Source organism: Gasterosteus aculeatus, chromosome 6 (assembly GCF_964276395.1).
Source record: "Gasterosteus aculeatus chromosome 6, fGasAcu3.hap1.1, whole genome shotgun sequence".
Lineage (NCBI taxonomy): Eukaryota > Metazoa > Chordata > Actinopteri > Perciformes > Gasterosteidae > Gasterosteus > Gasterosteus aculeatus.
In genome coordinates, this window is record NC_135693.1 from 12,821,855 (window position 1) to 12,847,400 (window position 25,546).

Sequence of the window (25,546 nt, forward strand, 5' to 3'; positions counted from 1 at the left end):
GTTTTTAATGTTCTCTGGAGCTGAGCAGACGCCCGGCTGGCTTATCGACGTGTACCGATAAAAGGAGTTCGAAGCAGCAGATGATGACGATCTAAGTTTTATGTTTTGGGAGACGCTCTCCTTGTCCGATAAGATAATTTTCTGGAACTGCTAAATAATTTAGTCTTCGCCCGCCAGACTTTGCATCTGTCTTTTGATAAGGTTCCCTCTCCAACAGCCCGCCCAACTCCCGTTTATTCTTATTCACCGCGCTGCAGAATTTACTGTCCCCCTCGTCCAGTTTCACCATGGCAACGCGTGTCATCTTGCTTTATGTGCTGGAGAACATAATCTGGTCGTCTGAAGCAACTGTTGGTTGCCGAGCACATCGCCTGATGGGGAGGGAGAGGAGCGCGGAGAAAAGCAGAATAGGAGGGGGCTGGAACCCCTTAGGTAGGGCGCCTACTCCCCTGACCTATTTAGATCACAGCGAAGGGCCTTTTGTTACTGTTGCCTCAGGTCCTCCAATGGAACATTTCTCATTTTTGTTTTCCTGTGTGTATTTCCCTGGTGGAAGTCCGTATGCTCCATTCCGTTCATTACAATTGAATTAAATAAAAACATAAGGTTGAAGGTTGGTCATGATGTATCGATCTTTTAGAATTTAACCTCCAGAGTTTGGTAGTATTTCTCATGTTTTGATGGGCAGTGTGGTGGATTCCCCCCCGCTGTAGATCATCAGCTCTAGATGCCACCCTAATGGAGGCCCGTTTTATTGATCCCGTGAACCTGTTTGCAAATGATCTGCCTCACCGATCGCGGCGGGTAGTAATTGCTATCGATGATTAAAAGCCTGGGGAAAACCCATCGGCTGCCTGGAAGCCGGCCGGTATCTGACGTGCAAATCCATGCCGCATTTGTTGGTTTCACTTGAGGGGTTAACCAGGCAGCCCGCGACACTGATCTAGATGTTGGAATTTTGGTGCACGTATTTAACCTCCCAGCCCAATGTGATTGTGAGGTAACGAGGATTGTCTGAGAATTGACCCGTTTGTGGGAATTATAGCTGTCCCTTGATTGCAGAGTGTCCTCTGTGGTAGAGATTACTGGGGTTTTAATTTGTGTGAGTGTTTTGGTTTCTAAATTGCCCCCAAAAAAACTGTTAAAGAAGCTACATCATATTTCTGGCACAGCTTTCCGGGGGATAAAAAAAAAAGCCTTAATCCTGCAGCTGAGAAGTCATAACACCTCTCGGTGGCTTCTTTAACTCTCAGGCGTCGGCCGTCAGATACCGTTTTCAAAGTAATTTCTTTCCCATGCAAATGTGCGTGGCGGTGCTGATTGTGGGGAACTAATGCTGAGCAGCAGTGGTTCTCATCACGTCTGATGGAACAATATGAAATCCGAGCTGTTTGCTAAAAGAGTTGAGCATCGGGAATCTTCCCCTCTCAGACAGCCTCCCTCCCTCCCTTTTTTATTTATTTTTTGCAACGTAGTTAGGCTATCTCCCTTTCATCTGTCCCGCTCTCCTCTCCTCTGTCTGCCGGGCCTAAGATGGAGTGGCCCAGTCGCGCAGAGCTCGTGGTTAATTAGGCTTGGCCTTGTCACACATTGAGGGCCGGAGCCAGAAATGTAGCCAAACCCAGTGGGGAGGCAAGGACGGAGATGGAGATCGGGAACAGTTGGCGTCCTCTATTGCCTGCTGCTGACAAAGCCGGCCTCCGTTCCTCTGCTCTCCCAAACCGTGTACACAGGGAGACTTTGTCCCTGTGCACACGGTGCACTTATCGCTTCAGATTAGTATTTTATGTGCCTTTTTGTTTTTGAATTGGTCAGTTTAGATTTGGTCTGATGATAAGTTGACTCATTACCTGTTTTTGTGAACATTTACTGTAAATTAACTACGAGACAAACAGGATGTTTGGAGATGTTGCATTGCTATTTAAACTGAAAGGTTAATACTTGCATCAAGAAATAAATGCAATAGAATAAAATCTGGTATTTTAAAAAAAGTTGTGAAAATCAGGTTATTAGTCACAAAGTACTTAAAGCAATTATTGGTTTTACTCACTGAAAGGGACTCTGGGCATTTATTAGTTTTCTTTTCAATTTGTTTTACTGGAACTGTATTTTAAGTGTTCCAGTTGGAACAGGACCTTATTCCCTCAGCATTGTAGTCATCGGTGTCTTATTTCAGCAGCCACAATAACACACCAAGTTAAGATGTGTGGGAATATCAACTAAGGGAAAACCCCACTGCGCCTCTTGAAAATCTGGATAGAATTGAAACTTTTACCGTGCACTGTGCTGGACGATACCTTTTATTTTTTTTGTGTGCAAAAAGTCCAATCTGTGTGTTTTAGAAGAATCCTGTCCGTGTAATCCACGTGTATGCTGCCTTTTGGAGCAGGAGCTCTGCAGTGTAATGGGGACTTTCATAGCCTCTCCTATGGTGGTAGCCTGTGTGAAACATCCCCCAGCTCAACAATGTGTACAGCTATTCAGATAGAGAACCATTTTCTCTCTGCCCCTCCTCCCCCCCCTTCCCTCCCTCTATGTGCTTGACATAAAAAGACTAAATCCCATTTCAGCCGTGACATTGTGCCTGTGTTGCAGAAACATACAGGGACTATACATCAAAGCATGGCGGCGTACACCGTGATGGAAGGGGGGGGTTTAATGATGACGGTGGTCTGCAGTGCTAATATGGAGCGCTCTTTAGTGTGAAAGGTATTATCCCAAGTAACAAACCTGCACCAGATCTATCACACAACTGTGTAGGGAATATGAAGCTGACTGTGTACATTTCACTCCTTTCCACATTGTCAGGCAGGTGTGTAAATAATCAATCGATCAGTGGTTTGTAGCTCAATGTGTCTCCTGGCCTTTTGTCTCTGTGCAGGTTCCACGTACAGTGTTCTCTCCACTATGCCTTCGGACTCGGAAAGCAGCAGCTCCCTCAGTAGCGTTGGTATGTAGAACAACCAACGTTGCGGTCTGTGTCAAACGCTCTAACTGCAAAAAAATAAAGTTTTTGTGAAATGCTGTGTAGGCCAATAATTAGTTACGGAAGTTTACTTTCCCATATCAAATTCCACATTGGGCCAAAACACTCCCCATGTTGTCCTCTGTCTTTAAGGAGACCATGCTTGCCTTGCTCTAGTTTTGACAAACGTCCAAATGACTCAGCTGTGTTACATAAACCTGCAGAAGTGCCAAATGTTGAGCCAAAGATCGACATAATCCTCATATTTCCTGCCGTGGCTGTTCTTTTCAATGAAGAAAACAACCCTGAAAACGATTCTTCAAATGAGGCATAATATTTTGTCAGTCTATTTCACAGTGTAAAGGACCCACAGCGAGAGAAAATCCCGGTGATTCCAATGTCTTTTTAAAAAAAATCTCTCTCCTGACAGGTAGATTTGAACTGAAAGTAACTGCTGTGAATGGAGTTATTATTCCTTTCCAAAGACGTGCATGCTTTGGCATTCAGAGGGCTGAAATTGAATCAAAGAACTCATGGATACCATCTGTCTTCCTTATTTTCATGTCTGAGTTCACAGATAGCGTGCCCTTGTAAATCACAACTACTTTTCTCAAAATGTACAACAAATTGTCGGAAAGCCAAGAACAGCTCATAGAACAGCCAGCGTTGAGCAAAACGAAACTCCCTCCCTTACTAATGCAGCAGTTTGTTGCCTGAGTACTCTTCAATAACTAATATGCCCCGTCTGGAGTCTCTAATGTGCATTATTCCCCTTTTCCACGGTGATGTGGATCGCAAACTTTTCCTGGGTGTTTTGATCGAACGTTCCGCTCACTGTCGCAGGTTCGCCCGTTAACGGCGAAGCGTCCTCCCCGCCCCCGGCCATCAACGACAACCGGCCATCCGGCGACCACCTGGACACCATCTTGTTCCAGCTCCGCCAGGTGACCAGGGAGAGGGATGAGCTACGCAAGCGGCTCGCGCTGGCATCGCCCGGGACCACCTTCGACGACTGCAGGTGCAAATCCTGGCCCGCCTGCCAAGTTGTTGTTGCTGTTAATTTGATCCCTTCTGGTAACACTTCATTCCAGTGTGTATTATTTAGGGGGATTAGCCAAAATGTCGCATAATATTCCTGGTTTGGTTTCCGTCAGCTTAGAATGGGTCTTCTTCACTGAGCCCACCAAACCAAATACTGCCTTTTTTAGAGAGGGGCGTTTTTGTGGTATTTGAAGCCCACCTTCCCTGTATGGGAAGGGTCAGAACAGGGTTATTCAGTCGGTTGCAATCTGCACCCTATCTACCAGATGCCAGTGAAGCCCGAACAGCAAACCTTTTTAGAGTCTGTGTGATGTCCGTGTCCTTACTGCTCGGTGCCGTGTTCTCATCTACTAATTCTTTGCAGTATTGTTGCGGTCCTCAAATGTGCAGTGAGATGATGCTGACACTGGCTGCTCAATTACGTTTTGTGCTCTAGTTACCAGATGGGTCTTGTTCAACAGATGTTACCATGGCTGCAGTGCTTACATTTCTTTTTTTTTTTACAGTTAGACATTTCATTCCTATCTTATTCTCATGGAAGCAGAAGGTCAACACGGTCTTTACCTATGCCTGTCTGCATTCAGCCACGTTACAGCACAGGGCCGCTGAACAAAGTGCTGATTCCTCGCTGCTTCTCTATTTAAGGCCAAATTCCAAAGCCAGCCATGACTATGAGCGTCTGAAAAGTCAGTGCATGAGAGCCATGGCAGATCTGCAGTCGCTCCAGAACCAGCACACCAAAACATTAAAGAGGTGCGAGGAAGCTGTGAAAGAGGCCGACTTCTACCAGTAAGTATCCCTCATGACACCAATTTTCCCTGTTTTCCCTTTGTCGTTGCTGAGAAAGGACCCTTCAGTTTTAGATATTTAGCCTACATGAGAAACACTGCATGAATGTGCGTTGGGACTCATTATTGGAAGTGTAAGATGAGCGTTTTGTCACCTGCTGCTTTTCAGGATATAAAGGATTAAACTTTTATTGCATTGTTTTACTGGATTTGCAGCAAATACTGTTGTGTTGCAATTATCCTATTTGAAGGCGCATCGCTCGGAGCCAAAGATGGCTTTCTCATTCGCTCAACAACAAAAAAAATACATTTTTAAAAGCTTGGAATTTTAGGCATTTATGGGATTTAATTATTCAGCCCAACGGTTTATAAACTGAGGCAAGATTTCTGGAATTATAGAGACCAATCATACGGTCTATAACTTTGAGAGTTTTAGCTAATTTCCAACATTATAGAAGCAAACAAACAGTTGACAAATCAAGTAGTGTTTTATCAATTTATATATGTATCATTATGCTTTCACTTACGGGTATATTAATCAAGATCTGTAAGCGCTCCTTTTAGGGGTTGGAACTTTCTAAATGAGTAGAACCCTGCAAACTCCCCGTCTTTTCAAAGATCACAAAATCTTAGATTTTTCTTTATTTTTGCATAATTCTCTTGCTCAAGGAGTCCGTTTACTTCATGACATTAACGCTTGCTCTCCCTACGCACATGTGCATTTACAATGCATCTCCTCATGTGCGTCTCCGTGCTTACTCCCCTCAGCATGTTGCACAGCCGCGTCTTGGGCGAACAGACGCAGCTGAAAGAGGAGATGGAGAACCTCAGGAGGGACAACGGCCAACTGGTCCGAGAGCACAACCACCTGAAACAGAACTGCGAGGAGCTTACGCGACTGCACAGTCAAGACCAGAAAGAGTTGGCAGACCTCCGGCTTCAGCAACAGCAGGTACAATCGACTCGGAAAAAGATGCACGTGTGCGTAGGTGTGTGCTGTAGCAGCCCAGATGTTATGAGGGTGGAGATTAGCCTTTGGAGGTTTACTGATGTGGCACAGATGCCGGAGTTTCACCTCTACAATTTAAGGTCGTACAATTTGGAGCATCAACCGATATTTCCATACCGGGTTCTAAACAGCGCGAGGGTGCTGTGGCCAGTGTTGGACTACTTTGCAGTACTGGCTCTCACAGCCCCTATGGGAGCACCGCAGTGGTTAAGAGCACAGGGCAGCCAAGCAGAGGGAAATGCATACTGAGCACTTTGGAAAGGGCAAGCGTAGAAGAAAAGGGCTCTGGCTTGGGCAAAAGGCATGCTGACCCAAACCACGTAGATACAAGATGAGCGTATATGCAAGTGTGTGCTGCGTGGATGTAATAAAGCCCTCGGGTCACAGCAGCTCTGTCAGGACTCGCGAGGGCTGTATCCGCAAAACTTGCAGTAATTACAAATACAGCCTCGCAGACAATGAATAATGCAATCTGAAGGACACGCTTCACACACAACAGTTAATTTTACAGGCCAGCCTTTTTAGTTTATATTATGTGCATCATTGCAGTTTAGAGATCTAATCACAAAGCAATGGTTGCAGCAGAATTTGCCTGAATTAGAAAAACCCTGCCTATGCATTGATGCCATCTGCTGTTAAAGCAGGGCATAGCAAGTACAGGCTCAACATTCTGGGAATTCTGCCGTTTTACAATGACTTGGTGTTGCTTTTGTTGTCCTCACCAGGTAATGAGAGAGAAGGGCTCGTCCGAGGTGTTGAACAAACTGTATGACACAGCCGTGGACAAGCTGGAGGGCGTAAAGAAGGAGTACGATGCCCTGAGCAAGCGCTACAGCGAGAAGGTGGCCAACCACAGCACGGACCTGAGCCGCTTGGAGCAGGCCGAGGAGGAGAACCGAAGGCTGCAGAAACAGTTGGACGCGCTGCTCAAACAGCGGGACTCGGCCATGCACTACCAGCAACAGTACTCTACCTCAATAAGGAGGTGAAATCATTTGTCACCGGCACACGTACAGAACACATGGGAGGAAATGGAGTGCTGTTGTATTTTATATTCACATGTAGTAAATAATGGGGTGGGTTCAAATGGTTGAGTCCTTCGCGCAAACACATATATATGGAACTAGCACTGATATAATCTTCACTCAAGCTGCAGGCTGCACCCAATTCCTTTATGAGCATCTCATTCAAATTGTCAACTGAAGCGTTTACTGTCCTCCTCGGCCTCATCAGGTTCGACTCGGTGCAGCAGGAGCTGAACAAGTCCTCCGCACAGAACAAGGAGCTGCAGCGAGAGATGGAGCGCCTGCAGTCAGAGGTGACGCGCTACAAGACCTCGCAGCTGAAGTCGGCCAAGGACTGCGAGAAGTTTAAAGAGGAGAGGGACTCTGTGTTCAGCGAGTACCGTCTCATCATGAGCGAGAGGGACCAGGTGATCAAGGAGCTGGACAAGTTGCAGACGGAACTGGAGGCGGCCGAGGCCCGACTGAAAAACACCTCTTCGGAGAGAGTGGTGGCCAGTGAGGAGTTGGAGGCACTCCGTCAGGTAAGGTTATCCAGAATGCATCCAATAGACACAACTTTGCTTTAAATGGGCCAGCGTGGATGCTCGGCATGCAAAGTGTTCCATTCAAAATCAATGTATCACCATATATTTCAAACAGAAATTCAATGAGTGACTTGATTACTAATATGTTGATATGTTGAATGACTCGGCATACTGATATATAACTCAATCATAACATCCCGAAGAGACCTACTGGGTTACTGACTGTTACTGGGTGAACTATTTCCTCTGATACTTTTAATACGAAGACGTCCGTGGATCGAAGGACGCTTTCTCCGGTGACGAGACACAAAAATAGTACAGCGACTGCTTTTCATTTTTGAAGCGAGCTAAAAAGGTCGTGGCCGACCCCTCTCACCCCAGACAAAAACTGTTTGTGCCCCTTCCATCTGGCAGGAGGCTGAGGTCCCGCCACACGAACAGTTTCTTCCCGTCGGCAGTCGGGCTCATCAACAGAGCCCGGTCCCCCACTGACTGACTATAACATTCCACCGGTCACTCCCCTTCGCACTGCACATGTCACTTTAACTGTAATTTTTCATCAGTCACTGAGCCTTTTACTCATCACTATTTTTTTATATTTTTTAACTTTAAATATTTTAAATATTTAACTTTATTCTCTTATTTTATACTAACCCATAGCCTTATTCTACTAACCCATTGCATTTTATTTTATTTTATTACTTGTGCACTGCTGTCTTGTTGTCTATTGTCTGTTTTGTGTCTACTGTCACGCACCAACCGCCAAGACAAATTCCTTGTATGTTTGACATATTTTGGCAATAAATGATTCCTGATTTTTTTTTGCAATGGTAAATGGACTGTACTTGTATAGCGCTTTTCTAGTCTTCTGACCACTCAAAGCGCTTTAACACTACATGACATCATTCACCCATTCACACTCATTCATACACTGATGACAGGAGAACCACACACAGTGACACCTGCCATCAGTAGCTAACAACCACACACTGTAGTCACAGCTACAGGAGCCATGTTGGGTTAAGTGTCTTGCCCAAGGACACATGGACATGCAGGTTAGCAGAGCCTGGGATCAAACCCACAACCCTCTGATTGGAGGACAACCGTGCTCCCCACTCACCCACATTGGCCCTGACGTTTTTTTTAAAAAAATTTTTATATTGCATCGCATACTTGCAGTACTGAGATTTTCTTCCACTTTGCCCTCCTTTCGTTTCCTGCAGGAGTTGAACTCGTCCCTGGTGGACCGCGACAGGGCCATCTGTGAGAGGAACGAGCTGCTGGAGAAGTACTGCCACGAGGTAAAGGACAAGGCCGAGGCTCAGAAAGAGCTGAGCCAGGCCTGCAAGGACATCGAGATGGTCCGGGAGGAGAGGGACGTGGCCCGCAAAGAGAGGACGGAGGCCATCGTCCAACGGGATCAGCTGCTCCGAGAGTACTACCAGGCCAGACAGGTAACAAACTGCACAGTGACGGGATGAAGTCAAAGGTTGGACACATGATGAACAGCGTTCTGCATCCACGGAGCCGTCAGCTGGTGGATTACAGTGTCAGTGGAGTGATTTATGTCACACCTTGGTCCGCCCACTAGATGGCCCTCTTAACAGTCCATCTGCAGGTCATATGTACTTAAACCTGTGAGACATTAAAGTTGATGTGTGGTTTGTATGACAGCCACTCTCACAAAGCTCTCAGCAGACGCTGCGAAGTCTTGCATACTGCAACAAATGATAGAAATGATCTCATTCCTGTACTCTTCATGTTCTTAGAAACAAGACTCTGCCACCCTGGACATGGAACGAGCCAATAAGGAGATCGAGATGCTGAGGAAACAGTACGAGGCCATGTCGCAGGAACTTAGGGAGTCCACCCAGGAGGCTGAGGTGGCCAAATGTCGACGGGACTGGGCCTTTCAGGAGAGGGACAAGATCGTGGCGGAGAGGGAGAGCATAAGGTCGGTCCATCTGTGGACTTGTTAAAGACTCCAGAGAGTGAGCAAGTCAGGAGGGAACATGCAATGTCGTGGCCTTTATTCTCACATGGCTTTCCTCTCCTCCCCAGGACTCTGTGTGATAATTTGCGGCGGGAGAGGGACCGGGCAGTCAGCGATCTGGCTGATGCACTGCGTAATCTGGATGACATGAGGAAACAGAAGAACGATGCGCTGCGAGAGCTCAAAGAACTCAAGTAAGTCTTTAGAAATGGTTCGGAATCCTCCATTATGATGACAATGGAAGGAAAACCAATTAATCCAAGGAAAGTCATTCTGCATTTGACAACACAGCAAACCGCATTGCTTCTCCTCGGCCGACTTGGCGTCAGTGTCTTTGTCCCTGTAAGCTGTTGTACTCTGTGAAGCAGGGCGTGAACTGGGATATTCTGCCTTTTTGGCTGCACTAGGGAGTTGTGTTGGTTTGGCAGTATTTCCACATGCCCAGATTTAAAGGGTAATCCCGACAAGTGCCATTGTTTTGGAGACACACACACTTCTGGATTGTCATTGGTCCTATCACCATGCACATGATTGGATGTGAAAGCTCCCTCTGCTGGCTGGAGTCAAATTAACAGACAACACTGCGCATGTAGCCCACATTATGCTGTGACTTTGAAAGTTTCTTTCTCCTATAAAGGGCAATGTAGGTTTGGTGTGTTAATGTCACAGCTACCCTCAAGGCATGCCTCCGTAGGACTCCATATATCTTGCTGACAGTTGGCCATTGTGTGCCTTCTCTTTTTAGTTTCATTCCCTAAGCCGAAGCAAAATATTGAGACCAATTCCACAAAGAGGGGTCAAAACACTTTCTACTTTCACAAGTTCTGTTTTATGTTTGTTTTTCTCCCTGTACACGAAACCCCCCTTTTAAGTCAGGCGGATTTCTACACCCGGAATGATAAACACTGTCCTTTTGGTTTGGAAAACAGTTCCCAGTATACAGACCGGTTGCGTGTGTGATTCTTCCTCTTTGTTGTCGTTGCCAATCTGTCCTCAAGTGACTGACCTTTGACTCCGTGTGTGTGATCTCTTCCTCTGTAAAGGGAGAAGATGGAGAGCCAGCTGGAAAAGGAGGCCCGGTTCTGTCAACTAATGGCTCACAGCTCTCACGACTCTGCCATCGACACGGACTCCCTGGAGTGGGAGACGGAGGTGGTGGAGTTTGAGAAAGACCGGGTAAGCGCAATGCTCCGCTATTACCGTGTGAGGGATTTAGTGACGCAGTAACAAGCCTCTCCTGAGAGCCAAAGGAGCTTTACAGACTGCCAGGAATTGATGATATTGAAATAAGCTTGCCAACATGAGTTTACTGACGTTTACTTATTGCCTTTTACAGGACGACATGGATTTGAAGGCACTTGGGTTTGATATCGCTGAGGGGGTAAACGATCCGTATTTACCAGGAGATTTTGGAATATTTGTTACGAGGGTGGACAAAGGAAGTATCGCAGATGGAAGGCTGAGGTATGAGCTGTCTCGTAACGCTGTCCCGCGTCCCCTCCTGAACTAACCGCTTGTCAAATGCCTCAAAGTCCGACCTCTCGTCCTCTTCCTAGAGTGAATGATTGGCTGTTGAAGATCAACGACATGGACTTGACCAACAAGGACAGGAAGCAGGTGGTGAAGGCAGTCCTTAATGGTGGCGGATTGATCAACATGGTGGTACGAAGAAGGAAGTCTCTCGGAGGGAGGCTGGTCACTCCCATCCACATAAACCTCGTGGGACACAAAGGTCTGTCGTATCGCTATGTTGGTCAGCTTGCAGCGTCCTGTCTCATTGCTATGCCTTGTGGCTGTTGTTGCTTCATTAATGTTAATTAATAATTCATTTTTGCGACTCAGACAGTGGTATTGGCCTGGAGAGCGGCGTATTTGTCACTGCGCTTGTCCAGGGGAGTCCAGCAGCCCGGGAAGGCTCTCTCACAGTCGGAGACCGACTGATGGCTGTAAGTCTCTCAAAGATCCTTTTGAAATCCTATTCTTTTATATTCTCTCTTCCACATATAACACACCTTAGCTCTCAAAGGTTGCATTAGTTTTCCAATCCAGACCTCGTTCCATTGCTGTATCCCCACTCCAAACCCACATAAAGTGGGGGATTAGGTTGAGTATGCGAAATGGAAGGTGGGATCTTTTCCAGCTTTGATTATTTCTTCAAAAACCTTCGGCTCGAGAGGGCCAGGTGGAGCTGTCTGTGCACACACGGCTGCAGCATACTAATACTTGATGGATCGGAGGAGAAAAGATAAGTGGCAGAAATGGAGCTATGCATCGGCATCTCTAAATCTTTCAAAAATGACCTTGCCTCTTAAGATGAGAATAACTCCCCTGCTAGTTTAAATTTAAGCATGAAACCTTTTTCAAATCCCAGAGCCCTTGGATGTCGACGCTCACCCTTCACTGTATCAGTGCAGCAATCTCGTCCACATAGCCAGAAAAATTAGCAACAATAGCTCAACTTGAACCACAATTATCAATAGTGAGCAGTACAGGTGATTCTCTTAATCGTGGAATCATATTTTGAATGTTATCACATTAGTGTTTCGGTTTGGGGTATAACTTGCTAAATGCTTGATTGCTTTTGCAAAAAAAAAGGATCCAAAGTGCTGAACTATGATTAAATATGCATGGAATGTAGCATGTCAGTAGCTCACCTCGTTGAGCTCGGATATGCTCAATAAAATGTATCAGACTTAAAAATTCTCCCCTGAACTTATTTCATTGGAAATTACGGACATAATAAATCACTCACTTTGCCCTTTAATATCTCTGACAATTTGAAATAAAAAAAATCCTCTGAAGTTGGGCCCATTGTAATGGAAATGAGGGGATTGCAGTGTTAGGGTTCTACATATTGAAGTGTGCTGCCCTAGATTTCTTTTGGTTTCCTCACGGCAACGTCGAGTTGCATTTCAGGCCTCAGGGCATCTTCAGGAGATCTGTCACCTGTATGGGTCTGGAGATATGAATCTATTTGAACAAAACTGCTGACACACACACGCGCGCCTCAGAGGACTATGAAAAACACTGCCATAGATTGCTTTTGTGTTTAAGGACCTGACCTTGTTTCAAATCTTTCTCTTCTCCCCAGATAAACGGCATTGCTCTAGATAACAAATCTGTGACCGAGTGTGAGTCTCTGTTGAGGAGCTGCAGGGACTCGCTTAGCCTCTCTCTCATGAAGGTAGGCCCCACTCAATATCAAGATGCTTTTTACTTCTTTACACATGACTTTTACAGCTTGATTTGGATTATCTTCGTCATTTTTACAATTAATCTGGCGGTGCGTCTTTCCTCCCCACAGTTCTTCCCCCACAGCACATCGGGCCAGAACATCTTTGAGAGTCTGCGTGAGTCATCGGAGAAGTCCAATGGGCGCATTCACCTGTCTGAGATTCACTCTCGGAACAGCCGCAACCTCAAACACAACAGCTCGACACAGACTGACATCTTCTGCCAGAATGTCGGGAGCACCAGCACAAGTAACATCCCTGGGGAGAGGAGGAAGGTCCGAGGCGAATCCGGCGAGGTGTACAGCGACATCGGCAAGCTGTTCTCCACAGGTTCCCTCCATGCCACCAGCCTTCGGCCAGCCTCTGAGCTGGGCAATGGCCGCTATGGGCCAAGTGCTTTCCAAGAGTGTCGTACCTACATCAAGGCGCCGTCCTCCTTGCCCTTTGACCCCGTGTCGGCCTCGGACTGCATCACCATGGAGACGACCCTGGATAAGAAGCACAGTGGGGGCACGTGGCCCAAGATGATGGTGGGAGGTATGTCGGTTGCACCAGATAACAGCAGTCCGGTCACGGCAGCGGCCCAGCTCTCCATCTACAAGTCCCCCAAGCAGAGGAAGTCCATCTTCGACCCGGACACTTTTAAACGACCCGAAACCCCCTCCTCTATGATGGAGTATATGGCAGCCAATCAAATTGCAGCAGTAGCCGCCACAGCAGCAGCTTCCCACTCCCCGCAGCCTCTGAGAACAGAGTCCCTCTCCTCCTCATCCACCCCTACCCCTCCAACCCCACCCACGCGCAGTGACTCCTTTAAGTTCAAACATAAACATCAAAGCAGCTCCGCCTCTGACTGCACGATCACCTCGGACGGCAAGGGAGAGGCTGCCGTCTCCACGGCGGCGGGAGAGAGCCGAGAGCGGAGCGAGCGAGAGAGAGACAGGAATGGAAACCACTATTTTCTGGACGGCAAGGTCCTGACCTCGAGGAAGTCATGTGACGAGGACATCGGCCGAACCACAGGGGAGGAGCCGGAGGTGAAGAGGCCGCGCCCTAAATCAGCCCCGGCCCTTCGACGTAGGATGACTCCGCAGACGATCACTCTCCCCTCCTTCCAGGTTAATTCAGTTCCGTGGTTTATCAGTTTGCTTTGCGTGAACCCTGCACCACAAGTGAAAACATGATGCATTGACAAGGGTTTGTATTCGGAACGACCCAATCACTTTAAATCTTCCCAGTGGGCCAAAGTACCCATTTTGTATTAGAATTTACAGCTCCGTCAAAGTTGCGCCTCTGGGGCTCGCCTCTTAAGCAACGTGTCTGAGTGAGTGATGCTTCGGTACTGGTACAGCTACCCAGGCGCTGAATCTGAGCCTTTAGCTCGGAGGGTCGTGCCTGGCTACCTCTTCAGGCCCTGAAGCACACAGGAAAGTGCAGGGGGGGATAAATGCTCACTTTAGTGGAGTGGGGCTGTCCATGCTCGTTTCTCGTATGGTGCTCATATGCAGCAAAGGTTACAGGATATGTAACATAATGGTGTTTTGTTACCTCGCAGTATAAGGTAACTGTTTGCCTTGTCATTCCTCAGAGCTACTCCAACGATGAGCATTCGCCAGAGCCCCGGGACATGCTGCGTTCCTCCCCCAGCCGCTCCCATAGGCACAGCGTTGGCTTTGTTCCTACAATCTACAACGGCAGCCTACCTCCCAGTGAGTCCTCAAACCTTCACGTAAAGCATGCTGTCCCCATAATCATAGACCCGCCCTCTAACACGGCGGTGTGTTTTATCAGATTCAGCCCACCGCGGTCTGTCTCCGTGCTCCGCCGTGACGGCCGTGATGAGAAATCCAGTGTACACGGTGCGCAGTCACCGCGTACACACCGGCAACTGTCAATCTGTCGCCCCCCCGATATGTCACCAGCACACCCATACCAGGTACCGCCTTCTCGTTATCACCGTTCCCTTCACACCTCTTTTTAAAACCGATGGGTTGATGTTGATGTTAACGGTTGCTAAATTGTCGGTTCAGTGTTTCAGATTATTGTTTTAGATTTAAATAATTTTAAATAATAATCAGCTAGTCAATTGTAATAAACTTAATATGTTGCAAATACGCTTTGTATGCATTGATAAACTAGACTTGCTTGTGTAGCCCGCAACACCAGGGTCGTCTGAGCCTGGACCTGAGCCAGCAGAAGCGCACGACTGACTTCCCTGAATCGTCGTCGTCGTCACGCAGCAGCAGAGCTTCACACGGTACAAACTCACTGCCCTCCAGCGCACGACTCGGTCAGTCTGACACGCACGCACGCAAACACACACAGAGACAGAGACATAAAGGTCACAGCCTCGGTGCCCTTTCTCTCTTCGGATATCATCTCATAGCATTCATTCCTGTATGATCTCATTCCTTTGTCAGGTTCTTCCAATAATGTCCAGTACCGGACAGAGAGGATCAAGCTCCCTTCCACTCCCCGCTACCCTCGCTCCATGCTGGGGTCAGACAGAGGTACTGCACTTACTGTTGGAAACACACTTCACGTTGGTGTTAAAACTCTTAGGATCTCATTGGATCAAACTGCACAGCAGCTATGGGTCTAACATCAGCATTTTAAACCTTCTCAGCAGTGGAAATCTCATTGAAACGCATTCATTTACCAGTTTTGGTCATCAGTGTAAGTAAGCAGTTTGTCAGAATATCTGAACCCTTCGGTTTCTTTCGCCCTTTGTTACCACCACGTTGGGACGCTTTTATCATCTCCTCAAGGTGGAACCGCGTATCCTGAGTTGTCAGCTAATGTTCATGTATAAGAACTCTTCAGGAAATTCAGAATCCGTTTTTAAAATATCCCTGTCACACATTCCAAAATCTCTTGAAACTTTGACACGTGATATGAATCGTTGCTGTAGTTTTACAAAAACTCAACCGCTACTGGTTTGAATTGTAATGAGATTTCAGTGTGTAGTCTAGATGTGCATCTATGTGTGAGCTGTAAATATCAGACTACGCGGGCGCTTATTCCATCTCTTCCTGCTCCTAAATCCAGGCTCCCTCTCGCATTCTGAGTGCAGCAGTCCCAGTCTCATCACACCTCCGCAATCGCCCCTCAATCTGGAGACTTCTTCGTTCGCCAGCAGCCAATCACAAGGCTCCATTTCCACTTTACCGCGGATCTCAGTCAGCCCTTTGCCGATAGGCGAGCGCAGGAAAGACCGGTAAGAAAGTGAAAACCACTCACAGATACAATAAAAGTATACACTTCACTTTAATGTCTGCACTAGTGGGATGCTGCTAACTGAAATTGGAAGTTGGGCATGATGGAAGACTTCAAAATATTAATCCGATGGTTGGTGTCCCGTTGATCAGTTGTTACTGGGATACTGAGGAAATGGCTCTTAAAGCTGTTGGGTGAATGATGGAGAGTGCAATTATAAGAATCACTTCAGAAGCCGGTATCGTACGGTACACGTCTGTCCTCGGGGATCCTCTTAGGCTATTTCAAAAGGCGTTGCCAGGCAACAGGTCCTGGTCAGAGCGGTGCGATCCCTCATTGAAATTTAAATCCTATTAAAGCTCTTAATAATTTTGGTTGAAGCCTTGTGCTGTTTTTTATTTTAAAAAATCACTGATCTACCATTGTGTTGGGATTTCTTTTTGCTGGTTTACCAAACTCTTCCTTTTTTTTTTTTTTTTAGTATCTCCAACCCCTGTCTTTTACACTGCTACTGTCTCTGTATGACATCTGTCCTCCATTCTGCTCTTTATCTTCCCCCCGCCTTTCTGTAACCTTCCGCTTCCAGATCGCTTTACCGTAACCGATCTTTTCTAAGGATTCCTCTGGCTGCAAGGCCGAGGTTCTCCTCTCTCAGGAGCCTCAGGTTTGTTGTCTCTTGGTGCTACAAACAAGGGAATGCCACCATCCCTCTCCCGGGTTCATGTGCTTCAGTGCAGCTGTGTAGATAATGCCGAGGAGCAGAGTAATCTTGTGCAGTCAGCGGGCACCTTACAGAATGCAAAAGGAGAATAGTATTTTTTCACTCTAGCAGTGTGCGGTTTGATGAATAAATCAGCTAGCTTTTGCACGCTACCATATTAATGCCTTAGGAAATCACCGAAATAGACCTTATTATCTTCACTTGCTGAACTGGCTGAACTTCAAAGGTTCAGTGTTCTGTTAATATGTCTACACTTCATACGTCTCCCTCCAAGTTGGAAACCCAACTTGATTCCCAGATATTGCATGCAGTGCCCATAGTGACGACATGGTCAACATGCATGCTTGTATTTTGGCTCTGAGCCCCGTCCGCATTATGTATGTTATGCAATGGTATTATTATCCAACATGGTCTTGTTTGTACATCATCACGATGTTTACGCCCCTCTCCTCCCGTCTCTGGCTGCTAATTCATTCCTCTTATCTACCTTCATGGAATTTTATGTCCAAAGCCAGCTTGGTATGAAGACGGGCAAGTTCATGCAAATCCCCTTCATGTCAAGGGATTTCAGTTGCTTGTTCTTTCATGACGTCGCCTCTGAGTCTCTGACTCTAAACCTCTCCAGGTTCTTCAGTGAGCCAGGCGTCAAGTGCTGCTCTGGAGAGATTGGCGAGCTCAATTTGAGGGTCTGCAGGGAAAGCTATGAATGAAACATCCAAGTCTTTCAATTGCTGTGTTTGAAATGTAGACCAGGTTTTAGTTTATATAAAGCAAAAGCCTTTGCAGCCACACACTCTCCAGGGCTGCAAATAATTTTGTCAGTCCAACTGTGACGACACCTTGCTCTCGCAGCGCGCTTCAGTGTGGCGCCCTGCCACCGCTTTTCCAGGATGCTATTTGTTTATGCACTTTACGCTTTCCCACCAGGCCGTACTTGGAGGAGCCACGTAATGTAATTGTGCTCAAAGGCCCAGAGCCTCTGGGAATCTCCATCGTCAGCGGGGAGAACGGCGGGATCTTTGTCTCTAAAGTTACTGGAGGTAGCATCGCCCATCAGGCAGGGTTGGAGTATGGAGACCAATTACTGGAGGTATGAACAACCTATTGTCAATAAAAGGTCACATTCAGAAGCGGCATCGTTTAAAAAAATGGACTGCTGAATCCTTGTCAAGGAGCCTAATAATACAGCAACGGTAGAATACTGATAGAAACCAGTATTTGTTTCATAGGCTGTCATTTTATGTAGTGGAATAGACTGAGCCTGCATTTTTCAGTCACGCTTCCCTGTATTTTAATACTTGCTGAAATGCATTTGCATTTTTCAAAAATATGTCTGCCTAGCTGAATTTCTGTTTCAATGTTACATCAGAGGACATGCCACTCTTGAGGATGCCGCACGGTAGGAGTAGTTCAACGAAAAGACACCATGAAAGGATTTGAAGTGAATTTATCCTACCAGAACTATCTTACCTAGTTTTGATGTGCTTATGCCTGTAACTCCCCCTCAAAAGCAAACCAAATGGCAACCTTGGACTCGTATGTTGCAATGCAAATACTCCCTAGTCTCTTTTAGAGGCATTAAACAAATAATGTAAAACCCTGTCACTTGCCACAGGTGTTTTCTCCACCAACTACTTACTTGCATACTGCGTTCATATCTCTGTTCTTTTAGTAACACCATCTCTCAAACATAACATTATTTCTCCTTCATTAGTTCAACGGCATCAACTTGAGGAACGCGACGGAGCAGCAAGCTCGTCTAATCATCGGCCAGCAGTGTGACACCATCACCATTATGGCCCAGTACAACCCGCACATGTACCAGCTGGGCAACCACTCCCGCTCCAGGTGACGTGATGTTTCCTGTGGAACTAGGTTGAACCTAGACTTGCTGCTTGGCCCCTTGGCTGATACCACTGAGCCAGTTACACTGTTTCAGTTTAAGCTTTTTGTTGAGCATCGAGGACAGACACATTTTATTTGATTCTTAATTTAATTCTTCTACGATGGGATTTCACACAGCTCCCGTCTGGAACCAGTCACTACTCAGTCGACTCCCCAGGGGAGCGGCGCGGCCACCCCCGACAATCACTCCACCATCGATACGCTCAGTGAACAGGACGAGGGCACGCTCACTCCTTCCTCCAAGCAGACCACACCAACTACCAGTCCCCATAACTTTATCAGGTAAAACCCCCCCACACACAAACCCCTCAACTGTAATTTGGATGTTTAGACGAATACTCACCCCAACATTCCCCTCTCTGCACGACCGCTTGTCCTAGAATGCCGTCTGGGGGGAGCAGGACGGTGGGTGAGCCGCGGCTGGTGACGGTGCGCAGGCCTGGCGTGGAGGTGGGAGTCACACTCTGCGGCGGGAACCTGCGGGGCGTCTACATAGAGAGCCTGGATGAGGACAGTCCGGCCCGAGGTCCTGACGGTCTGCTTCCTGGGGACCTCATTCAGGAGGTGGGGACTCAAAAAGCATGTGCATAGAAACCTCAGGATGTCTGTCAGGAGGGAAATTATTTACTATTTCCACCAATCAGAGTACTTTAATTCTCTGATTCGTAGCTGTAGAGACAGATCTTTTTTAAATGGGAGTCCTTTCCAATTTCACAAACGGAATGACTGTAAAGGTGTCATATCGTTTTTAAACAAATATGTTTATGGCTAATCGCTTTTAATAAGACATTGCAAAGATTTGTGTGCTATTGTTACTGTGGACTCGAGCACCGCAAGAAGCCGCTGGCATTTTTCATTTCCCTGCCGGTCCGTGTTCCTCATTGATCTTCTGCTCATCTGCGTCCTCTCTCTCTCGCTCCCCCTCGGTGATCCATCTGGAGCCACGCAGCCCCGTAACGGACAGTTCGTGGCATGCTCCCACTTAGCTCTCTGCACAAAGAGGCTTGCTGTCTGAATTGCAATGCAGCTCTGTCATTAGGCTGCACAGAATCAGCCCGTCCTTCCATCTTGTTTGTTTTCTTTCCCCATACATGCCACAAATCAATACTGCGATGCTTTAGTACAGCTGAAAGCTCTGAGGAGAATGTAACTGTCGACTTGTAGACCCTTCACCGGCATTGCCAATGCATATACAGATGAGTGTAGACACACAAATTTCTCTGCTCCTCAGCCTGAGTTTGTGTTATTTTTCATGTGAACTTCACTTCCTTCCCCATTCTCATCTTGTCTTTCAGTACAACTCGGTGAATATGAAGAATAAGACTGCAGAGGAGGTGTACGTCGAGATGCTGAAGCCTGCAGAGGCGGTCACATTTAAGGTTCAGCATCGGCCAGATGACTTCAGTACCCTTAAGGATGTTCCAGGAGATGGCTTTTACATTCGGTACATAAACATTCACACATGCACGCCCATCCTGCTCCGGCCTTTATTTGTAACCGCTCTGTATAAGGGACGCACTAATTTCGCCTTGCAGCCTCATTCATGTCCATGTTACTATATATAGAACCACTGCAGCGCCCCTTGGACAATTTGGAACCTTTCTCATCCAACCAATTATCCCAGATCCCCGAGTGACTACGACGCTGCGAGTCACACCACTTATTTAGGATATGCAATCTCTGTATTGCTCTACGCGGGCACACCCATCACCCCATCATTATTAGTGCTCTGTTCTCTCAGCCAATAGAAAATGCTTTAGCGCTTCATTTTCAATTCATGCACAGTAGTCCGGTTTTGTTGTTGGGTGTCTGTCGGGGCATGTTGTTGCCTCAGCTGCCGCAGTCACTTGTCAGATAGGCGAGTGGGCTCCTGATGTCATCCGCAGTAAATCCCCTCGGCCCGCCTAGCTGTCACAGGCTGCTCGTTAATGACCTACGAGGCTCAAACTAGAGGCAAGCGGGGCCTATTTTGTCAGTGAACCAACAGTCTCTAATCTTTCTCGCCCTCCTTGTAGCCCTCTACACGTTTTTCTTGTCTGGTACCTCACCTGCTGTCTCGCCTCGTCAACTCTATGCTCCTCCACTCGCTCTTTCTGCCTCGCTCTTCGCGACTCCCCATCTATCTTCTGTCTCCCCCTCTCACCAGAGCACTTTACGACCGCGCGGGGGAGGCCGAGGGGGACCTCAGCTTTAAGAAGGACGACATCCTGTACGTGGACGAGTCTTTACCGAAGGGCAGCTTTGGGACGTGGATTGCCTGGCAGCTGGATGAGAACGCTCAGCAGATCCAGAGGGGGCAGATCCCCAGCAAGTACATGTGGGTGGAGAATGCCAAGCACGCTTACGCACCTCCATTTATGAGCCCGAGGACAGTTTGTAACAGCTGTCACAACAAGCTGTGCCATACTGCTGCAGTATAGGAGTATGTAAAGTCACTTTGATTTGTTTTAGACTGCCCTTTTGTACGGACTGCAAGGTCATGCTCTCCTCTTAATGTGTCTCTGCAAACATGCATTTTTTCCCTCTGAAGGGTCAGCAGTCAATAGCAATGAATTCTAAACGAAGGCTAAAATTAATAAGGGTGTATTTTGTCAGGAAAACGTTTGACTCTCAGAACTACATGCCTGAACTCCAACCTTTAGTGCAACAAACTAAAACAATTATCACAAGTAAAAAATGTTTTTAAAAGACTTATTCACTGAATGTGTGTGTGTGCGCTGTAGGATGGACCAAGAGTTCTACCGCAGACACAGTGTGACAGAAATGAAGGAAGACTCCGGTAAAACACTCTCTGCGGCGGCCCGCCGATCCTTCTTCAGGAGGAAACAGAAACACAAACGCAGCAGCTCCAAAGACAGCAAAGAGATGGTGGCTCTGGACGCCATCAGCACAGACTCCATCCCTTTTCTCGACGGTGAGAGGAAATGTTTTTACCCGAAACGCCAATCGTTTCAATCCTCGCCAAGAAGTAAGTTTGAATGACCTGCTTGTCCTTCCGGTCAGACTGTGTGAGCCTGGCATACCAGCGGGTCCAGAAGGTGGAGTGCGCCTCTCCGCGACCGGTACTCGTCATCGGGCCGCTCACAGACGCTGTCAAGGAGATGCTGGTCAAAGAGTCTCCTGGGAAGTTCTGCAGATGTGTACTGGGTGAGTTCCCCTGATCCAGATGTTTGTCAGCACATTGGGTTGGTCATTTTTAATTATATTTTTATTTTATAAGCTCTTGGTAACAAGAGGTTGCCAATATAAATCAATTCCATTGCATCGCTTGGCCCTTTATTTTTTACCCTCCTTTGGAACCATGTCTGTTTTTTGGTTAAGATGCCTTAAGTAGCGTCTTTTAATTGACAAGCTTTTAACTCTTTTCAAATAGTGTTGTCAAACCAGTGTTTGTGCAAATTCTAGAGATTCATTTAGCAAAATTTGACTTGTGGAGATAGCCCGAGTTATTTCTAATAGCCTATATCAGTGTAAGAAGGAACAATCCTAGATCATCTCTTCAATCGTCAATGTGCATCCTATGCCAATCCAAAAAAGCTTAATGTATCTAAATTCTTAAAATCTGTTGGATATTTCTGCATCTTACTCAGCCTTAAGGGTTGAAGAAACGTGACCAACATTAGTTGGTAAAAGTGTAACTTGCATCATATGAACTCTTTGTTTTCAGAGGTGATGAAGGCATCTCAGCAAGCCATCGAGCGCGGCGTCAAGGACTGCCTCTTCATTGACTACAAGCGCAGGAGTGGCCATTTTGATGTGACCACTGTTGCTTCTATAAAGGAAATAACTGATAAGGTATTAGCCATTGCTTGTCCTTCTCATACCTTTTTTATCAGGAAAGGAAACTATTTTTAATTAGTCTTTAATCTCCGTTCACAATAATCTCAAATGCAAAAACACAAAGTATAAATTGTTAAGGTTTTTGAAACTGAGTTGACTTTGTTTGTCCTGTCTTCTTTCGGGCGAAGGGCTGTCACTGTTTGCTCGACATTGCACCGCACGCAATCGAAAGGCTCCACAGCGTTCACATCTATCCTATTGTTGTCTTCGTCCGCTACAAGAACGCAAAGCAGATAAAGTGAGTAGCATTTCTTTGAAGCACGTGCACTGTCAGGATGCAACGTGTGTGTGTGTGTGTGTGTGTGTGTGTGTGTGTGTGTGTGTGTGTGTGTGTGTGTGTGTGTTTGAATGATGGACGGGTGGATGGATGGATGAATGAATAGATGAGTGGGTGGAAACGGATAAGCCTTCACACTTTCCATCCTGCCATAAACCCTTTGGAGCGTCTGTCAAAGCGTCCCAATACAAACTCAAACATAATCCCAAACAGCTGTCCCTTCTTTTCAAAAGTCTCGGTGGACGTGCCGTCCCTCCTTCACAATGTATTTGCTGTATTTTATGTCTTGTCCGGATTTAGCAGCCGTTGTTGTTGCCACATAATAAGTACCAAATCAACAATAGACATAGTTTTCCTAATTTGTGACTGATTTTCAGAAAAGATTTCTCTCCAAAGACGCTTACTGGCAAAAAAAGTAACAGGTGAATTCTAAATTTGAGCACATACTTTTAGCAGTTACGCATTGGATGCTCTGAATGATTGAAAGTTTAATCAGACACAACGAAAGTAAAGCGTGCATGAGTGTTCATTTGTGTTGGAGACACATCTTAACTGTCCTAATGACCATTTTCTATTTCACAGGGAGCAGAAAGATCCGGTTTATCTGCGGGACAAAGTATCTCAAAAACATTCCAAGGAACAATTTGAAAGTGCACAGAAGATAGAGCAAGAGTACAGCAAATTCTTCACAGGTTTGTATGCAATTGAACACCAAAATGTTTTTTTTTAAATGGCCGTTGTGTGACTGTCACAACTTTGTTTGCACTATAATAAACGTTCCCTTTGTTTTCAGGTATTGTGCAAGGCGGCGCCCTCCCTTACATTTGCACTCAGATCATCACGATAGTTGATCAAGAACAGAGTAAAGTCCTGTGGACTCCCCTCGGCTGCCCCTAGAAGAGACCAGCTGACCCCACAGCAAGCTTTCATCTCCGTTCCCCAAACGCTAATCAACCCCATCACACTGTACCAATCGGTACACTACAGTCAGCTGGTTATGTAAATTATTGATATATTCTTTTTGTCTTTGTCTTGATTTATAGTGTGCTCCGCAGCGGGTTAGTAGCACTCTCGATGTTAAAAGTTCAGTCAGTCTTCCTTAAGAGTTTCTGCTGGTGTCTTTGTACTGCTGCGTTATAAGCGTCCGTTTACAGTCAGAACATGAGTCTGACTACTAGTGTTCAATATTTGCTTGAATGAGTGTCCCTCCCCCAAACCTAAACACTAATGAAGTTCAGCCACCCCCAAACCCGCCATGTACCAAATTACACTCATGGTTTCCCGACAATTATGCACCCATTTTGACGACGACTGACAACTCATTGTGTGTGTGTGTGTGTGTGTGTGTGATATTGAGTTTGAGAGCCACACAGAGAGAACGGGGGCGAGAGTGAGAAAACATTGAGCCTGTTGCTCACAACTGTAATGACGATTTAATTTGAACTGTGGTTGTTTGCTAGAATGAATACGATGCTACAGAAATTAAATGTCAGGATCAGACGTCACATTCCTCGTGGTGTTTCATCGACGAAACGCAAAAAGCATCCAAACCTCCCTGAAGTATGTAGCCCCGTTTTCACTGAATCGGACCGCCAGCAGTGACGGCCAGTGAAAACGCATCGTTGTGGCTGTGTGCGTTGTGTCTCTGTAGCAGCCGGGTGTGCGGACCGTTTGTGGGCCTTTTCGGAAGTGCCTTTGGAGAACAACGCTGATCTGAAACCAGCCCCTGCTTATGTAGCCCGAACGTCAAGAGGTTCTTCTCTCTTCCAGATTCAATGCATCATATCGTCCATGGCGGACATAATAATTTTTTTTCGGGGCTGATTTGAGAGCAGCATTGCGTAGCGCGCGCGCGGGATAATGGCGTTGGTTTTGAGGGCGGGGCCAAAGCGGCGGCCAACGGGTTAACTCCTAAGAATGCACTCCAGGGCTAGACGGACCACTGTGTAACTATCATTCTATCTCTTTAGCATATATTTAACAACAATATATAGAGTATGACATATACAGTATGCAGATACATCCGGAGAAATAAACATATATATATATATATATATATTACATGTATTTTTACTAGGTCATACACCTAGGAACGTCTGGCGGTCAAGTCGTGTCTTAGCAGGTATTAGCATGTTTTTTTTAAAGAATTTATTTTTGTTTATTGTGGTTGGTTATCAGTCACTTATTGATGTACTCAATAAAAGAGACACTATGAAGCAAAATGTGCAGATTAAAATCTTAAATGATTTTCCTCTGATCTGTTTAAATGTTAGTGATTTTTTCATTGTTATTTAATTGTATTTTTTATTCAGGAGGAAAAAAAATATTTACCAATATTCTTCCCTTCCTCAAAAAACCATATCCTGTATCTTATTGTGCCAAAATCCACTAAGGCAACTTTATCCTTTTTGTTTCTGTTTTGCACTTGTTTATCTGTTAACCTTAAACATGTAACTGTTCCTAGGTTTCCAGTAGACTACCAATAGGTACTATAATTTCTTCTGTAACTAATTGACGTTCATCTGTCACAGTTCCTTACATTTCATTGACTGCCTTTTATTCTTAAATTGAAGAAAAAAAAGGATCACTTATTTGAATTATTAAAAAGGGATCCATTCTTGCACAGTTTTTCAAAGGAAAAATGCTCCATAAGTTTGACTATTGGGCTGAAAGAGTAAGCAGAAGCCAACGGTAATACTATTTTTCTGAGTAGATAGCATATGGTAAAGCGAGCGCGGGATACAACGTGAAATTGTTGTATTTTTAGAAAAAGTCTACTGTAGATGCCAGGTACTGAACTTTTGTTTTATTAAAAAGAATGATTTGTATGTTGAGACATTAACATGAGAATAAAACTCATTTTCTGTATCACACTGTGGACTCAGTCTGAGAATTTATTACTGAGAAAATGCTGTGATGTATTTCGCCCACAACCTGTTAGTTGGGTGACATTTTAAAAGTGCCTCCCGGAATTACTGTATGCTACAGTCACCTTAGAATAATTCCTTA

At 46.0% G+C, this 25,546-nt stretch overlaps 1 protein-coding gene across 4 annotated transcripts in view; it reads left to right on the forward strand.

Annotated features, from left to right (window-relative positions):
• Positions 1 to 25,410, forward strand: part of dlg5a (discs, large homolog 5a (Drosophila)) — a 33,805-nt gene extending 8,395 nt beyond the window's left edge. The window contains exons 2-34 of one of the 4 annotated variants that reach the window (XM_078104466.1): positions 2,882 to 2,950; positions 3,809 to 3,983; positions 4,652 to 4,795; positions 5,563 to 5,746; positions 6,529 to 6,788; positions 7,037 to 7,349; positions 8,576 to 8,806; positions 9,122 to 9,306; positions 9,414 to 9,539; positions 10,389 to 10,521; positions 10,682 to 10,809; positions 10,902 to 11,077; positions 11,188 to 11,291; positions 12,437 to 12,529; positions 12,650 to 13,696; positions 14,167 to 14,287; positions 14,370 to 14,514; positions 14,732 to 14,868; positions 14,999 to 15,088; positions 15,627 to 15,795; positions 17,443 to 17,605; positions 18,230 to 18,363; positions 18,538 to 18,702; positions 18,801 to 18,984; positions 19,716 to 19,864; positions 20,567 to 20,737; positions 21,144 to 21,334; positions 21,424 to 21,567; positions 22,088 to 22,215; positions 22,389 to 22,498; positions 22,915 to 22,959; positions 23,120 to 23,229; positions 23,331 to 25,410. In XM_078104466.1, coding sequence (XP_077960592.1) covers positions 2,882 to 2,950; positions 3,809 to 3,983; positions 4,652 to 4,795; positions 5,563 to 5,746; positions 6,529 to 6,788; positions 7,037 to 7,349; positions 8,576 to 8,806; positions 9,122 to 9,306; positions 9,414 to 9,539; positions 10,389 to 10,521; positions 10,682 to 10,809; positions 10,902 to 11,077; positions 11,188 to 11,291; positions 12,437 to 12,529; positions 12,650 to 13,696; positions 14,167 to 14,287; positions 14,370 to 14,514; positions 14,732 to 14,868; positions 14,999 to 15,088; positions 15,627 to 15,795; positions 17,443 to 17,605; positions 18,230 to 18,363; positions 18,538 to 18,702; positions 18,801 to 18,984; positions 19,716 to 19,864; positions 20,567 to 20,737; positions 21,144 to 21,334; positions 21,424 to 21,567; positions 22,088 to 22,215; positions 22,389 to 22,498; positions 22,915 to 22,959; positions 23,120 to 23,229; positions 23,331 to 23,434 — 5,828 coding nt within the window. In that variant the 3' untranslated portion in view covers positions 23,435 to 25,410. The remainder of the gene's footprint in view (positions 1 to 2,881; positions 2,951 to 3,808; positions 3,984 to 4,651; positions 4,796 to 5,562; positions 5,747 to 6,528; positions 6,789 to 7,036; positions 7,350 to 8,575; positions 8,807 to 9,121; positions 9,307 to 9,413; positions 9,540 to 10,388; positions 10,522 to 10,681; positions 10,810 to 10,901; positions 11,078 to 11,187; positions 11,292 to 12,436; positions 12,530 to 12,649; positions 13,697 to 14,166; positions 14,288 to 14,369; positions 14,515 to 14,731; positions 14,869 to 14,998; positions 15,089 to 15,626; positions 15,796 to 17,442; positions 17,606 to 18,229; positions 18,364 to 18,537; positions 18,703 to 18,800; positions 18,985 to 19,715; positions 19,865 to 20,566; positions 20,738 to 21,143; positions 21,335 to 21,423; positions 21,568 to 22,087; positions 22,216 to 22,388; positions 22,499 to 22,914; positions 22,960 to 23,119; positions 23,230 to 23,330) is intronic. The other 3 variants (XM_078104467.1, XM_040178382.2, XM_078104468.1) reach the window with 3 other exon arrangements.
• Positions 25,411 to 25,546: the final 136 nt, after the last annotated feature.